Source organism: Rhineura floridana, chromosome 8 (genome assembly GCF_030035675.1).
Source record: "Rhineura floridana isolate rRhiFlo1 chromosome 8, rRhiFlo1.hap2, whole genome shotgun sequence".
Taxonomy (NCBI): Eukaryota; Metazoa; Chordata; class Lepidosauria; order Squamata; family Rhineuridae; genus Rhineura; species Rhineura floridana.
In genome coordinates, this window is record NC_084487.1 from 58,964,595 (window position 1) to 58,982,884 (window position 18,290).

Sequence of the window (18,290 nt, forward strand, 5' to 3'; positions counted from 1 at the left end):
GCAGCTGCTGATGCTCTGCACTTAAAAGAAGAAGGTCATGCATTTTTGCACTTAGTATCTGGGCTTCACATTTTCTTATAACATTGTAGGCCACTGCAAAATGCCTCAGACAAGCCCCTACTTTGGAGATATTTGGACCACATCCAAATATACCACCACTTGGGTCTGAAGTGGTCCAAGGTACTGATGTTGCTGAAACTTGTATTTCCTGGGTTGGAAATACAGTTTTACACTGACCTGGAGAAGCCCTAATCTGCCTTCTTCCAATCTAATCTCCCATCTCCCTCCTTACCATCTATGATTCCTTTAGTTACCTGACTGCTGTCTTTGCTGATGGTGACAGCAGGAGGAGGTCTCTTCTGCACTCCACTCTGACACCAGGCAGACAAGAACCAGTAGGTACTGGGCAGCTGGGAGGGAAGGCAAAATACGTTATGAAGCTTATGGATATGTGAGAAGGGCTGTGGAAAGAAGGATGCTGTGTAGCTAAGAGGTTTGGGGTCTCATCAGGGGCTAGAGGAGGGATCAGACCCTGTTGTGCTCTTGATGGTATTACTAGGGTACTACAGGGTCTTAGTTTGCTTGTAATATAATTAGGCTCAAGCAAGCTATTCGGGAGAAAATAGTCCAGTTATGCATTGGATGGGGTTGACCCATCGCTATACAGAAGGGCTTTCTAGAACTGGAGATCACTCAAAATCAAATATTTTATTCCCCGATACCCTACATTTCAATGCCATATGATACCTTGTACCTGACTTTCAGGTTCTACTAGCCAATTCACAGAATTGTAATATTCCTAAAACTTACTCTAATATATCTAAAACTAAACCCTTGATCGACTTGCTGGAGCAACGTGGCTGCCACCACCACATCCACAATGCTTGCAACAGCCAGGACAGAAGGTGAGAGATGGATAAAGGTGGCCCCTTGCTGTACCAGTGCCCAGGCTAGCACAGCAAAGAGGCCCAGATTGGGCCTGTTGCCATCAAATGACAACAGCGGGGCCAGCTCCTTCCTAAAATGCCCTGTTTCAGGGATATCTGCTGTCTAGCACCAGTGGACATATCACAGACATAGCTTGGGTCTGACTGGCATTTGGTAGGCACAATGGGGTGCTCCGTGCAAACCATCTCAGGCATGGAAGATTGGAGGTTTGGATTGTACTGCCCGTTCCTATAAGTAACACTAATTTAGATTTGGGCTTTAATAATGATATTCACTTTCTTTGTATACATAATACTGCATAACTTCTCCAGCATTAGACCACTTAATTGTTCAAAGCAAGGTGGGGTTTCTAAAAGATTTCTCATTAAATAAATGGATTTATTTTGCATTTATATTTATTTTCAAATCACCCTTAAAAAAACTTATCTTGTGCTTTGCCATCATGTGGATGCAGAATAGGCAACAGGCCCTTTACTGCAAATAGCTCTTCCAGGGAGGCGGAGCCCTCCTTTTTACAGCTTCAGATCACTAAGCAAGGCGCAGGTAACTGGACCTGGCCAGGGAGCTGGATCTTTATCTCCACATATCCCCATGGGCTAATTTTGACAGGTGGCTGGGGCTGCCCCATCAATCACCTGATGTCACAATAACCCATCTTTGTCAATTCTGTGGGCAAAAGCTGTATGCAGCACTTCCCAAGCACTGACAATCAGTTGACTGTCGATGCTTGGGAACCTCTGTGCAAGGGGTTTTGCAGGCACAGCCAATGTCAAGTGTAGGGCAGGTGATTGTGACGTGGCTGAAACAGCCTTGCAGGCCAAATGGAGAATTTCTATATAAATATGCTCAAAGTGGCTTACAATAGCACAAAAATGCAAATCACTACATCAATAGCAATCACTTCAAAAACATAACAATAGTTTCATATCATTTCAAGACATAACAATCCAATAATAACTCCAATGGATTACCTAAACATCACATTTAAAGTCATCATAAAACAAGCTATCAACAATTAAAACATATCAAATTAATAACATAACATTCCAATACAAAAGCATAAGAAAACAGTTTTGTCAATCTAGCATTGATGTTAAAGCCTCTGCTGATGGCTGCTGTTGTTATATGGAGCCTCCATGTTCAGAGGCCTAGCAGGCCTAATTAGGCCCCCAGCCTGGAGGTTCCTAGCCCTTGATCTAAGCCTTTACTGAGACAACATCTTCCCATGCTCAACTAGGAGGGACTCCTGGGAGCTGCCTAGGGTTCTAATATGCCTCGCCTTGAGCCTGAACTGACAGAGGTACCTTCCTGCAGGTCTCAAACCCCAGCAAAACAGAGTAATGACAAGGAGGAGCAGAAGATCCAAGATGGTCTTGGGTTTTCCAATGGTCTGCCTGCATAAGTGTGGGCCATGGCAGATACCCAACAATGTCATTGGCTGATTCCAGCTCTGGGCAATATGAATAAAGGATACAGTCTAGTATATTACAAAGTTACCATCATAATAATATTTAGTGTTGATGTGACACTATTTAAGTGATCAAAATGTATCATATAACTTAGGTCTAGGGTACCTTAGGGACCACCTGAACCCCAATATCCCAGCTCAATCACCAAGAACATCTGTAGGAGCACAGCTGGCTGCCCCTGAGTTGTTGAGGCTCATTTGATAACAATGGCCCGCTCCTGTAGAATGCTCTTTCAAAAGAGATTCAGCAGGCATCTTCTGTATTAACGTTCAAACATTTGCTGAAAACTTTTCTTTGCTCCCAGTTTTATGCAGGCAATTAAGAGAAACATTCTCTGTAATAGTTATTCAGTGATTTGCTATAATTTTGATGTGTTCTTTATTGTACAGTTGTTGCAAACCACTTATTTTTTTATAAATGTGTGGTATACATTTTTTTTATAAATAGATAAATCTCTGTTCTAGATCAGAATGCACGATCAGAATATTATTTGTTCTGCTCTGCTTCCAAATGTCTCCAGCACATCTCACAGGATCTGGAGGTACAAGGAAATAAGTTTCCATAAATAACCCCAAGGATGGTCTACAATTTATTTCAGCCTTATGTTTTACAACTCTCCTGATCACCACAGGCAACAAAGAATTTCACACTGGTAACTGCATGGAATTTTTACAAGCTAGTAACTCTTCTAGCCTTATATACATGGCCAATTTAGTTTACCCCCCTTTTCTATTCCCTGTAATGGGATTGTAGCCTGGGCCATGGCAAAGTGTAGAATTCCATCCCCCACTCCCTTTGAGATCTATTAGGGAACATTCTTCCTCATCATGTGATGAGTGGAAATTGCAACACAAGCTATAATTTCACTTTAGCAGAAGACATTAAACTTTTCATAACAGGGACTTGGTCATACAAGAAAATTGTTTCTGTTTACAGTGAATAAGACACCTCTTTACTGTCCTGCTCTGAGTCTTCAGACATTTATGTTGGGCATCATCAAAGGGATCTGTTTCCATTTCTACTGCCCTCCTCTCCTTACACAAATGGACAGTGTCACAGGAAAGCCTCAGCTCAGCAGCTTTTATTAGACATCAGGTGTTACAGCACATTTTAAACACCCTAGCAATCCCCCTTAAGAGCTCTCCTCTAAACAGTAACTGCAGTCCTTCACTTACTTGTTCAAGCAAGGCAGTGCCTTTCCTAGCAGCTCTGACTCAGCCGTTTTCAGGGCAGTCATGAAGAATGGAAAAACCCTCTTGCAATTCCCTTCCAGGACTTCCCAGGCAAGGAAACATTGAGATAAAATAGCCCACTGACTGAGGCCTCCCTCCCTATCTGCACTAACCTTCAGGGATTCAGGATGGCTCCTTCCTTCACATGAGGGCTACAACTCTTTAGGCACCCAGGTTCCACCTTCCAGCATTTTCTCTCTAGCTATCCCTGGCTGGATAAGGAATCCAGCCAGCCCCTCTGGTACAACCTCTTTCCCTTCTTCCAACACTCCAACACTCCTTTTACAGAAGGCTCTGAGGCAGTTTGAAGTTCACTCCCTGCATCTGCAACTAACTCCAGCTATTTTCTATCAGAGTCCCTACTAGCACCTCTGATAAGGATAAATAACCCCCTTAGTCTGTTGTACCTTCCAAATGTTACTTTCATTGCAGTCACGCCATCTTGACACGTATGCACTTGTTGTTTTGCTGTATTCCTGGCCTTATAAGGCAATGTTCTTTTGTAACAGTTTGTGACTGAAATTATGGGATACAGAGACAGAGCCCAGGCAAAGTGTATAAGTATTCTCTGTTCTTTGCATTTTGGCGCGCTGTTGGCTGAGCTTGACTCCCTAGCGCCTTGCTGCAGCAATAAAACTTTGTTATACCTACCTTGATCTAGTAATGCTTATTCTCAAGGACATCCCTTATCATTTGGCACCCCAGATGGGACCCGAGAATAGTGCATTATTGTAGATTGTGGTATTCCACCTCTCTTTGCAAGTGGACTGGCGGGGCAAGGGCCCGGCCGAACGTCACCAACGGGAGTGCGCCGAACGAAGATTTACTGTTCGCCCTGCGGCACGAACGGCCGGCTCCTTCTCTTTTTTTTTTTCAATAATTTTTATTCAGATTTTCATAAAACATACAAGACGAAATCATAAAACATTCAAAGACAAAAAACAAAATCAAAAATAGTTAAACAAAAAAAAAAAAAAGAAAAAAAAAGAAAAATAAAAAATAAAGAGTAAAATATTGACTTCCCATTTGTCAAAGATCAAATCAGTTATAAGTCTATAATATATAACAATCCTGTCTCTTAAGTCATATTATAAAATCACTTTCCTCCAGTAGTTATCTTACTTAATCATCAAATCTCATAAACATTACTTTATTCTTTCCACAAAAAGTCAAAGAGAGGTTTCAATTCTTTAAGAAATATATCTATCAATTTTTTTTTTCCAGATAAGCATATCAATTAATCCATCTCATTACTAATTATGATAATCTTATTGTCATAACCATAGTCAAAATAAACATTTCAATTAATCCATCACATCAGAATCTGTTAGGTTCAGTAATTTCAATAGCCATTGTTCTATTATCCCTATTAGTTCCATTTTCCATCTTCCATCTTCAGTAGTCTTGTTAAGTCCAGTAATTTCAGTATCCAATCTTCCATTATCAGTATTCCATAATAATCTTGCTGTCAAAGCCATAGTCATATAGTAAGAGTCTGATGGGAATTACCTCTATCCCAAATATTTTCTTGCCATCCATTCTGAATAGGTTGCTGAAATACTGCTGTAAAATCATATCTCTGTTCTTTTTTTCAAAATACACTGGGTCATCTCTTGAAAGTTTTTCCATTGTCACATGGCTGCAGTTAATTCCATAAATTTTCTCTATATTGGGCTCCATCACATCATTCCAGTCCAGAAGATTATCCATGCCATTGATAACTTTATCTCTAGAATCTTCATTAATTTCTTCAGAGATAACATTGAGTTCCAAACAATAGATTTTATTTCTAAAGTCCATAGACTCCAAATCTTGTTCCTGTTCCACGTTTGTTCCAATCTCTGGGATCTCCTCTCTCACAGGGACCCCTGTTCCAGTCTCCAGGGTCTCCTCTCTCACAGGGACCCCTGTTCCAGTCTCCAGGGTCTCCTCTCTCACAAGGACCCCTATGTCTTTAATCTCCTGTGTCTCCAAACAATAGATTTTGTTTCTAAAGTCCATAGACTCCAAATCTTTTTCCTGTTCCACGTTTGTTCCAATCTCCGGGGTCTCCTCTCTCACAGGGACCCCTTCCAGGGTCACCTCTCTCACAGGGACCCCTATATCTTTAATCTCCTGCTTCATTTTACTCAATTCAATTTTCAGCTCCTTACAACCCTGTCGCAGGTTTTGTTTCGTTATCTCAATCTCATCCATTATTTTCTGAAACATAGTTATTTCCAGATTCTCAGCCACTTTCTTAATTGCCATTTTAAAAGAAAAATATAGGAAAACCACTTCTTATTTCAGCAACAATTGGGTTAATACTCCAAACTTGGTGACATCACAGTATAAACAGAGCAGACAGCCTTATCTCTCCATGCTTAAGTAAACAAAATGCAGTTCCCAGGATCGAAACAATTAATGGCGGTCGTCAGGAAACAGATTCGTCAAAATAAAATAGACCAAAAAGAGAGTAGTCTCAGACAATATAATATTCTTCAAAATAAAAATCCGGAATAGAAATCCCTCTTCTGTGTATATCTTTAGAATGCAAATCCAGGACAGCTTTTTGCAACAAAAACAGAGATAAGCTATTAATTAGTGAGTAGCAGAGAGAAGTTATGGCTCCCCAGTGAGATGTCAAAAACCGATCAATCTGGCAAATCTCTTTTAAACAGCAACAATTTAAGTCAAGTAAAAGAAAAATATAGAAAGAAGGGTGCTTGCCTGTTAGTGCGTTCTCTCTTAGAAGATAAGATGAACGTTCGCTTTATCAGATAGAGCTTGTTGTTGAAAATCCGTCCCACCTTCGTCGGCTGGACCTCGTCCCATAAATTAATGAGATCTGGTCGTCCCAACAAAAATAGGCTTTGAGGTTAATCTCTTCGTTTCTCCCTACCCGGGAGAAGTTTAATCAGTCAAAAAAAAAAAAAATCTGACTGATATATCTGAATAAGCTTCTTTTGAGGCAGGAGCCCGTCTCAAAAGCAGGCACAGGCTAAGTCACCCTTCCCGGAAGTCACGGCCGGCTCCTTCTCAAGCACCTCCACTAGAGACTAAGGGGGTAAAACAAACTTTCCAGTAAAAGACCGGCCGGCACGGGAAGGGACTGATCCACCAACACACAGGAACAGGTGAGTATAGTGGGTCCCTTAGACAGTTCTGGCCAGTCCTTAAGGACTGAAGGGGGGACAAGGCCAGTCCCTCACCTGGAGTCATAGGAAATGGGTTGGTGGGTTTCCTGTTGGCATGAATGGTGAATGAGTGGAGTGAAACGTTCGAAAGTGTGTTGCCCAGTGATGAAAGTCCGGAGTAAAGGTACCTCTGGACCTGGCTAAGCACTAGTGTTTCCCGCTCCTAGTGCCTCTGGCTCCAGGCCAAGTATCACCGAGGACTAGTAAGCGCTGGTGGCAACCACAAATAGAGCGGAATTCACTGAGAAAAGAAAACCCTCTTGTTGACCTCCCCGTAGAGACCCCTTACTCTACGGCGCCTTACACCCGCTTTTGTGTTTACTATCCTAATAGATATTAGGAATAGGCAGGATGGGAAGAGGGCAGAGTACTCCCTTAGATGTGGCCACTGCCCAGTTTAAAAATTACTTTGACCAGACAAAATGTAACCTGAATACAATGAAGACCAAATGTGAGGAAACATGGCCTAACATGGCCCCTAGTTTCATTTGGTGGCCACCGGAAGGAACCTTTTATGTACCGGCTGTCGCAAGACTGTTTAACTATGTGATAGTTGATACAAATCCGGGAATACTGCCTGATGATGCCGGTTATGCTCTAGGCTGGTTGGAACTGAGTAAACACCCGCCCAAAACAGTTAAGGCCATCCAAAAGAAAGAAGGTGATGGACCTGCCAGATTGATGATAGCGCAGTGTAAAAGCCAACCAGAAAAAAGAAAGTCAAGACCACCGGTGTTGGAAGATTCCCGGTCCCCTGAATTACTACCACCATATGTGGCAAATACTGCGAGGCCCCAGCCCCCCGAGAATTCTGACAGAGATCAAGAACCAGATTCAACCCAGCCGAATGATAATTCCAGTGATTCTCCACTCCGTCTATATCCAGAAATCTTGCAGTTGTCTGTTGACATACGGCCTATCGTGCCATCTGCCCCGCCTGAAGTTCAAAGACTTACCCTCGTGCAGACTAGAAACCAAAGCCGTATCAAAAAAGAAGGAATACTGACAGCACCAGTTCGAGTTACGGCGGGAATAGTACCCCAGACTGATGATGATGGACAAGTACAAGGAATAGTAGTGGAAACTCGGTCTTATGTGCCCTTTTCAACTGCAGATTTATTAAACTGGAAAAATCATGGTCCCTCTTATGAAGCAGATACAAAGAAATTCATTGACATGCTGGAAGGCATAATTCAGGCTCAAAACCCGACATGGGCAGATATTCAGCAATTAGAGGCATATTTGTTTACAAGTGAGCAGCGTCGCACTATCCAGGACAACATGGAGAGTGCCGTACGACAGGCAGCTACAGCCGCAAATCAAGCTGATCCGTCAATCTGGGTAAGGGAAAGAGCCCCACTCACCAATCCGAATTGGGGTCTAAATACAGCCGCAGGACAGGCTGCCCAGGCAGACTATCAAGCGCTCTTCCTAGAAGCAGTGAAGAAAGGGAAAAAGAAGTTGATGAATATGCCGAAAATTCATGATGTGGTCCAGAAGAGGGAAGAAACACCCGGCGATTTCTTGGAAAGATTGCAGGAAGCATACCGAAAATACAGTCCCCTAGACCCTGAAGAGGAAGGGAATAGGTCTATCATAGTAATGAGTTTTGTGGCACAGTCAGCTCCTGATATCCGGAAGAAATTGCAGAAGACCGAGGGGTTTGAGGGAATGACCCTATCACAATTAAAGGCTATAGCGGACAGGGTATATACCAACCGGGACGCCGAGGAAGCTAAGGAAAAAGATAGGAGAATGAAGGACAAAGCATGTTTACTGGCCGCAGCATTGCAAGGCCAATTAGAGGAAGAGGCAGGGGCATGGATAGAGGAAGAGGAAAGAGAAACGTGGACCGTCCAGTTTTGGATCGGAACCAGTGTGCATACTGTAAGGGATTTAATCATTGGAAAAATGAATGCCCACAAAGAAATCAGAATAGTCAACGGCGAATGGAAGCTGAAGGAACCATGACGGAGATCAGAGGGTTGCTCCGGGAATGAGGAAGGCAACAGGGAATAGGATACAGAGGGAGAGGCAGAGGCAAAGGAATTCAGAGAGGAGATGAGGACGGATTATACCCTGTCCAACCTTAGGGAGGCCTACGGGCAACCCCCCCTGAGCCCGTATTGGAAATGGAGATTGGGGGAGTAACAGTCGCAGGACTAGTAGATTCAGGGGCCCAACGGTCAGTTTTAAATCAACCCCTTGGGAGTTGTAGCAAACATACAACTCCCATCATCGGAGCATCAGGGAAGTCTGTCTTGGCAATTAATTTAAAGGGGCAACCAGTGGCAATTGGATCTCAAGTACTTTTCCATGAATTTTTGTATATGCCCGAGTGTCCTGTCCCTCTTATTGGAAGGGATCTTCTGTGTAAAATGCAAGCTACCCTGGAATTCAGCCCTTCGGGCCAGGTGAAAATGAGTACCCCCACCACAGAATTACCCATACTGTTATGTCCAATACAGGAGGCTTGGAGATGTTATACATCAGTGTGTGTCGTGAGGGAAAGGACGTCTGAAGAGTGGGAACTGATACAATCTGTACCTGGGGTGTGGGCTGAGAACAACCCGTCAAGTTTAGCAGTACGTGCAGAACCAGTCCGAATTACCCTGAAACCTCAAGCCAGCCCTATACAACTTAAGCAGTACCCAATTCCAAGTGAGGCCAGAGAACCAATTCAACATCACCTTAACAGGCTGATGGAGTTAGGGGTGCTGACAAGTATTACTTCTGCATGGAACACACCTTTGCTACCTGTTAAGAAGCCAGGGACAGAAGGCGATTATCGTCCAGTACAGGACTTGAGGGCAGTAAATGAATCCGTCATATCCATGACCCCTATAGTACCTAACCCCTACACTTTGTTGGGAAGAATACCTGGAGGGAGTACTATCTACACAGTAATTGATCTGAAAGACGCGTTCTTCAGCATACCGTTGGCTGCAGAAGCAATACCTTTGTTTGCCTTTACTTGGGAAGATGTCCAAACAGGAGTTACTAGCCAGTACTCTTGGACCCGGCTGCCCCAAGGGTTCTGCCACTCCCCATCTATTTTTAGCCAACAGTTGAATAAAGACTTGATCAGCTGGCAGGAGGAAAATGGGCCCTTGTTAATTTATGTGGATGATATTTTGCTCCCCAGTCCAGACTTTGATACTTGTTGGAAATATTCCAAATCTTTGTTGCAAACCTTGGAGGCCCTGGGTTACCGGGCAAGTCAGAAGAAGGCCCAGATCTGTCAGCTGGAAGTAGAATATTTAGGATTTATAATCCAGAAAGACCAAAGGTACCTTAGTCCGGCTCGTACTGCTGCAATACGTTCACTACCGAGACCTGAAACTAAGAAAGAGCTCCGTACATTGTTAGGAATGGCCGGGTATTGCAGGATATGGATTCTGGACTATGCCACCATTACAAAACCATTATATTCCATGTTACAAGAACGGAGGCCAGAAACTGCCCCTTTAGATTGGGAGCCCTCCCACGTTACGAGCTTGGAAAAACTGAACAATGCCCTGCTAAACCTACCAGCATTAGGGATACCCGATACGACAAGACCATTCAAACTATTTGTGGATGATAGAAGAGGAGTTGCGGTGGGAATGCTGACCCAAGCCTTGGGCTCCTGGGAACGCCCCGTGGCGTATCTAAGTAAGAAATTGGACCCCGTAAGCCAAGGCTGGCCAGGCTGCTTGAGGAGCATTGCGGCTACATCCTTGTTGTTAACTGAAGCATTGAAACTCACCTTCGGGCAAACCATTCAAGTGACTGCATCACACTCCATTCGAAATCTGCTGGAAAAACAAGGGCCAAAATGGATGACGAGTTCCCGTTTAATTAAATATACTGCCCAGTTGTGTGAAAATCCAAACGTGATTGTACAGGATAGGGCAACATTGAATCCAGCTACATTAATGCCAGTGCCAGAGCAAGAGCCAGTACACGATTGTGAAGAAATAATGACTAAAGTGTTCTCCAGTAGACCGGACCTAAAAGATCAGCCATTAAGGAAGGGACGATCCCTATTCTGCGACGGAAGTAGTTACTTACAACAAGGGACTAAAGTAGCAAGATACGCAGTAGTGGAACAAGGAGGACATATAGTCCAGCATGGCAAGCTGCCCCCAGGAACTTCGGCCCATAAAGCTGAAATTATAGCACTTACTGAAGCCCTACGGGAAGGAGCAGGACAGGAAGTGACAATCTATACAGATAATAAAAACGCTTTCCTCACCTTGCAAGTGCATGGAGCCCTGTATAAGGAAAGAGGATTCCTCACCTCTGAAGGAAGGCCTATAGCGTATGCACATGAAATCAGGGCACTCTTAGATGCAGTGTGGAAACCTAGGAAAGTGGCTGTGGTACATTGTAGGGCTCATAAAAGACAGGATGGTCCGGTCCATCAAGGAAATGCTCAGGCCGATAAAGCAGCTAAGTCTGCAGCTCTTAAAGCCGCCCCTGTTGCCAGAAGTTTTGCTCACCTGTATTATGTAGAAGTTCCCACGGATGTGGGAAGTCTTGTCTACACTCCAGAGGAAAAAAGAGAAGCTCAAGATTATAGTTACCGGGACGTGAGTGGATGGAAAGTCTTGCCTGACGGTTGTGTCTGGATACCTCAAAATTTGGCTCATCCTATAGTTTCCAAGGTTCACCAACAATGCCACCTGGGAAAGATAGCTCTGGAAACGTTGCTAAAGAAATGGTATTATATTGACCATATATCTAAATGGTGTGATATAATCACCAAAGAATGCCTTACCTGTGCACAAGTGAATCCTCGTCGCGGACCAAATCTGACCCCAGGAGCCATACTGAAGGGCACTAGGCCCTTTCAAGTGATTCAGGTTGACTACAGCCATATGCCAGCCGCTTGTGGACTAAAGGTATTGCTCGTTGCTGTTTGTATTTACACTGGATGGATAGAGGCTAAACCAGCAACAGGAGAGACAGCAGCTGTAGTGTCAAAATTTATTTTTGAAGAAATTATTCCTCGATATGGTCTACCAATACAAATCAATTCTGATAACGGACCAGCGTTTGTAAATACTCTAGTGAATAGTCTATCAACGGCATTAGGGTTGACTTGGAAGTTACACTGTGCATGGCGACCACAGAGTAGTGGAATGGTTGAGAGGGCAAATCAGACTATCAAGGCTCATCTCACTAAGTTATGCATAGAGACTAAAGAAAAATGGCCTCGGCTGTTACCATTAGCCTTATTACACCCCAGATGCACCCCACAAAGCTCAGGCTACACTCCGTATGAATTAATGTATGGCAGACCACCACCTCTGCCAACTGGAGTTGAGGTATTGGAAGACCATGGACAAGTACGCCTTCAGAAACAACTGCAGGCTCTGAATAGGATTGTTGGACAATTACAACAGTATACTGATCCCAGTCCATTACAAGTTACAACTAACATGCACGCCTTTGAGCCAGGGGATTTAGTATGGGTCAAGGTATGGGATGATAAACCATTGCAGCCTAAGTGGAAAGGTCCATTTGCAGTAATAATGGTTACTCCCACGTCCTTGAAGGTTGAAGGGCAGACTCCATGGATTCACTGGACCAGAGTGAAACCAGCAGCGAATCCAGAATGGGAAGTAGTAACCAACACACCAGGGGCGTTGTGGATGAGGATCCGGAAGCGTGCCACTACTGGAAGCAGGGACGCGATGGGAGAAGCCTCCTCGGGACCGGCAACCGAGTGAGCGAAACCACAGAGGGTGCTGCATCCCCTACTTACCCGGAAGAAGTAGTGGGACACCGCCCGAAGATCCAGATCTGTCCAGAAATAGCAATTATGTCCTGTTGTAAATTGTCTTATGTGATCATTTTGTTTCAGTTCTTAGTTCTTTTGATTCTGATATTGTTTCCCCCTTATTGTCAAGCATCTGAACCCCCAGGCATGTGTCAAAATTGCCAAGAAAATACCTTTCTAACATTGGTAAATCAAGTGGCAATTATTGTTATGTTTGTTGTTGCCATGTGTTTTGTCAGTAATCGTAAATCGCTTTAAAAGTATAATTTTAGGTACAGTGGAAAACCAGGTAGCCCGACAGATGGTGTTACAAGCCAACCGATATCAGCCAGTACCTCAAGAAGAAGAAGAAAAAAATCATTTGTAGTACAGTATTGTGTAATACTTTAATGATTAAAAATAAGAAGTTAAAGTATTAAAGGGGGGAATGATAAGGATAAATAACCCCCTTAGTCTGTTGTACCTTCCAGATGTTACTTTCATTGCAGTCACGCCATCTTGACACGTATGCACTTGTTGTTTTGCTGTATTCCTGGCCTTATAAGGCAATGTTCTTTTGTAACAGTTTGTGACTGAAATTATGGGATGCAGAGACAGAGCCCAGGCAAAGTGTATAAGTATTCTCTGTTCTTTGCATTTTGGCGCGCTGTTGGCTGAGCTTGACTCCCTAGCGCCTTGCTGCAGCAATAAAACTTTGATCTAGTAATGCTTATTCTCAAGGACATCCCTTATCACCTCCTGTGGAATGGAGCCTTGATTCTGCATCCAAGTGGGTAGGAACCATAGGGGACAGCAGGATAGTCCCTAGCAGTCCTTATAATTAATTTTTACAGTTTTAAAGTCACCTCTTTTGTTTGCTCCCACAACAAATAGTGAGGCATATTTCTATTCTTCCCATGTTTCAAAAAGAGAACAAAAATTGAAAGCAACTTTTTCCCCAAGGCCACAAAATGACTCCCAAGCAGAAATGTCTTGCAGGTCAAAGTCCAACTTTTTCTTTACAGCCACACTCATTCAGAAGAGTACACTGGGATCTTTTAGGAGCACTTGTACAGCAGCTATGAGGATTGGGGGGGGGGCGAGCGGGAGAGACATTGGTTGATTTTACAAAAGTAGATTGCAGCTTACAATGGGATAGTGCTGAGGTCAACCAAAAGAACTATAGTGACCATTAGTATGAACACCAGTGCTCTTAATAATACAGTGTCATGCTTCTTCCTGCCAAAGGCTGTACCAGAGTAGCTTAGCACTACTCTGAGCTAGGGATGGGTGAGAATTTCAACTCAGTTCACTTTTGCACTTTCTGAAATGTTATGGAAATGGAAGCACAGCCATCCTTTGAAATTTGCACTTATTTGAATTTTGCGATGAGGTTTGCCAACCAAACAATGTTTACAAAAATGCATATATATTAGGGGAAAGTGTGCGTAAAAATGAACATATGAGTGAAAATAACATGCAAAAATGCATTTTATGATGAGAAAAAGCTTGCAAAAATGCAAAAAATGATCAAAACTGCCTTTAAAATGTGTTTATTAGAAGAAATTTATTTATTTATTTATTAAATTTATACCCCGCCTTATGGCCAAAAGTTCCTCAAGGCGGTTTACAAAAGAAAACGAACATAACAATACATCAATAGAACATAATACCTCAATAAAATAATACAATTCTCAAAATTAAATAACAAATCTCAAAATTAGATAACAAATAACATTATTAAAGCAAATTATTGAGCAAGCGTTACTTTAAATACTTGTATATACATGTCCACAAGCCAAGAACAAGAATAACGCTGGCAACTGTTTTCTTCGTTATCAGTCAAATTACTTGTCATTTCCACAGTCATCTGGGTTCTTCCTTTTCAGATATTCAAATTCTTTGGTCCCCCAGGAATAAACGAGATAGGTTATGATGAAGGGAGGGGCCACCCGGAAGACTGTCTTGGACTGGATTCCTTTGGTGTAGAGAGGTTTCAAGAATTCTGAATCTCCTTCTAGCTTTAAACCTTTTTCTGTAATCCTTAGGTTTCCCATTCCATCAGTTGTGAAGTTCATAACCTTGAGAATCCAGATAGTCATAGCAAGGTTCACCAGGATTAAAATCATGAGGAGCAGCACAAAGAAATAGAGGCACACAAAAATGCTGGAGAATTTTCATGAGGAGTTTTTTAAAAAAAATAATAATTGCAAATTGTTGCCAAAATGTGAATTTAAGATTGGGAAAATGAGAAATGGATAGAACTGAAATTAACAGATTTTTCCATCCCTGCTCTGCAGTGTGCCACTTTAACATAACAAAAGCACATTCGGATATAGCATGGTTCATCTGTGTAAACCAAATGTCTTAATAGTCTATGTTTTAAAACCATGACAAACAGTATTTTGGGGGACTACCCTGTGGTTTCTATTTTAGCAATATATTTTTTATTTTAAAGACTTTGAGATTTATATCCACATTGAATCTGGAGTTTCTTTGGCTCCTTCTCTCTTTGTCTCTCCAACATATAGCTGCTTCACAAAAGCAGATTTCAATATAAAGAACAAATGAATTTCTTTTTTTTCTTTTTTTATCATTAATTTTTATTCAAATTTTGAAAAACGTAACAAAACAAAACAAAAATAATTAAACAATAAAATAAAATGTTGACTTCCGATTTGTCGCAGATCAGTTATAGGTCTACAATATATAACAATCCTGTCTCTTAAATTATATTACAAAATCACTTTCCTCCAGTAGTTATCGTAGTTAATCATCAAATCTCATAAACATTACTTTATTCTTTCCACAAAAAGTCAAAGAGAGGTTTCACTTCCTTGAGAAATATTTCTATCAATTTTTCTCCAAATAAACATATCGATTAATCCATCTCATCAAATTTGTTAGGTCCAATAATTTCAATAGCCATTCTTCCATTATCAATGTTAATTCCATCTTCCATCTTCAATAATCCTGTTAAGTCCAATAATTTCAGTAGCCATTCTTCCATTATCAGTATCGCATAATAATCTTGCTGTCATAGCCATAGTCATATAATAAGAGTCTAATGGGAATTTCCTTTCTCACAAATATTTAATCCATCTCATCAAATCTGTTAAATCCAATAATTTCAATAGCCATTCTTCCATTATCAATGTTAATTCCATCTTCCATCTTCAATAATCCTGTTAAATCCAGTAATTTCAGTAGCCATTCTTCCATTGTCAGTATCCCATAATAATCTTGCTGTCATAGCCATAGTCATATAATAAGAGTCTAATGGGAATTTCCTTTCTCACAAATATTTCCTTGCCATCAATTCTGAATATGTTGCTGAAATATTGTTGTAAAGTCATATCTCTGTTCTTTTTTTTTACATAATGCACTGGCACATCTCTTGAGAGTTTGTCCATTGTCACATGTCTGTAGTTAATTCCATAGATTTTTTCTATGTCAAGCTCCATCACATCATTCCAGTACAAAAATTTATCCAAGACATTAATATCTCTAATATCTTCATTAATTTCTTCAGAGACAACGTTGAATTCCAAACAGTAAACTTTATCTCTAATATCCATAAAATCCAGGTCTTTTTCCGATTCCACATTTGTTCCAATCTCCAGGGCTTGCATCTTCTCTTTAATTTTTCTTTTCTCATCTCTGATCTCATCAATCTCCTCTCTCACAAGATCCCCTATTTCTTTAAGCTCCTGGTTCATTTTGCCAAATTCAATTTTCATCTCCATTCTACCCTGTCTCAGGGTTTGTTTCGTTATCTCAATCTCATCCATTATTTTCTGAAACATAATTACTTCCAGATTCTCAGCCACTTTCTTGATTGCCATTCTTAAAACCACAAAGAAAAAAGAAAAACCACTTCTTATTTCAGCAACAATTGGGTTAATATTTCAGGCCTGATGACATCACAGTGTAGACAACACAGCCTGCCTTATCTCTTATATGTTCAGGAATGCAAAACAAATTTAGTTCACAGCTTCAGAACAGTTAGTGGCGTCGTGAACAAGCAGATTCGCCAAAATGAAATAGACCAAAAAAAATAGTCCCAGACATATAATACTCCAAAGTTCATAAATCAAATTTATTTATTTATCTCCTCGGAATAGAAATCCCTCATCCGTTTGTATCTTTAAAATTCACAATTCCATGTCAGCTTTTTGCAATCAAAACAAAGATAAGCTTTTTCAATTTCTTTCCTCCTTAATTTCGTGAATGAAAGAGAAGAGTTATAACTCACCCAGAAATTCTTTATAGCTGATTCATTGACAAATCTCTATTTGCTGCAACAATTTAAACCAGATGAAAAAAATAGAAAGAAGAATGCTTGCCTGTTAGAATCCGTTTTTCTTTGAAGAAAAGATAAACGTGTCGCTTAATCAGTTAGAGCTTGTTTGAAAATCCATCCGGCATTGCTGGCTGGACCTTCTCTCATAAATTAATGAAATCCAGTCCTCCCAACTAACACAGGCTTTTGTGGTTAATCTCTACGTTTCTCCCTGCCCGGGAGAAAATCTTTACCAGTCAAAAAGAACGTTCTGACTGATTTTAAAACTGAAAAAGCTTCTTCTGAGACGAGAGCTCATCTCAAAAGCAGGCACAGGCGAAGTCACCCTTCCAGGAAGTCAAGAACAAATGAATTTCCTCCATGTCTTGTGGGTACAGATTGTTGCTTCCTACACTCAGTTTTCTTGAAATTAACAAAGAGATTTGAAAAGAATCACAGTATTGCACTTGCTCCTCCAGCTTCCAGGGTGGATACTTTGAACATCCAAATCTAAACTTAGCGCTGAAACTACTGACTCACACAACCTGAAAGGGTGCCATGCGATTTACTTTAACATAGGTAGACATTTTGCTATGCTGCCTCAAAGTCTTTCTAGAAAAGGTCAGCCGAGTTGTGGTAACATGCTAAGCTGTATTGGAAAATCTGCATGATGAAACAACTTTAAAACTACTCCAATAAGGGGGGAACTAGTCACATTCCTGTACACTACTCCCCTGTCAGTGAACTTGGGTGGTAAGTTAGCAATGTGCACTGGAACAAAATAGGGGTTTTCCTCTTTCATTGTTTTGGATTTAAATTTATTTTCTTAATGTCTTTCTTTTGGAAAACGCATCTGTATGCTTAATTAATTAATTCATTTTCTGGATTTTAATTTTGTTTTGTTTTGTTTGAAAATCATAACTCTCACTGGAGACTTGTTATGTTTTCTGCTCCCGTAACCTTGACATATTCAATACAAATGGAATGAACTTTGCAGGCCTTAGACTACTTTGACAGGGTATCATGCCTGTCAGATTTCAGAAAGATTGGACAAGGGGCCCATATTTAAGAGACAATTAAAAAACAGTTGTCATCTAATGAACTTTGCACTAATTTCATTGGCGACCGAACCTGTCTTCTGATGCCTATAAATCTGAAGTTCTACAACCCAAAGTGCCATAAAAATTGCAGGCCTCATAGTACGCCAGAAGGGCGTAATGCTTGCCAAAAAAATGTTTTAAAAAGATCAGAGAAAGGGGTTTTATTTTAGAGACATTGGGATATTGCATTTTAAATTTCTCTGAACTTGAAATCCTGGGTCAAAAATTCATGGGTTAATGAGATGATCACTCGGATGCAGAACTCTTTGAATTGTTCTTTGAACTGACAAAGAGGTATGACTTTAAAGGGTGATAAAGTCATACCTCTATGTCAGTT

At 41.2% G+C, this 18,290-nt stretch overlaps 1 protein-coding gene and 1 long non-coding RNA gene across 2 annotated transcripts in view; one reads left to right on the forward strand and one right to left on the reverse strand.

The window, feature by feature from the left end:
- LOC133389952 (uncharacterized) overlaps window positions 1–3,824 on the reverse strand; it is a 34,835-nt gene extending 31,011 nt beyond the window's left edge. Inside the window, exons 1-2 of the long non-coding RNA XR_009764232.1 lie at window positions 3,593–3,824; window positions 315–410 (exon numbers count right to left, since the gene is read on the reverse strand). This is a non-coding gene — a long non-coding RNA (uncharacterized LOC133389952). The remainder of the gene's footprint in view (window positions 1–314; window positions 411–3,592) is intronic.
- Window positions 3,825–9,203: 5,379 nt separating this feature from the next.
- LOC133390799 (uncharacterized) lies at window positions 9,204–12,542 on the forward strand. The gene has a single exon (XM_061640175.1). It carries the CDS (start codon window positions 9,204–9,206, stop codon window positions 12,540–12,542), a length of 3,339 nt encoding a protein of 1,112 aa, XP_061496159.1.
- The last annotated feature ends 5,748 nt before the right edge of the window (window positions 12,543–18,290 follow it).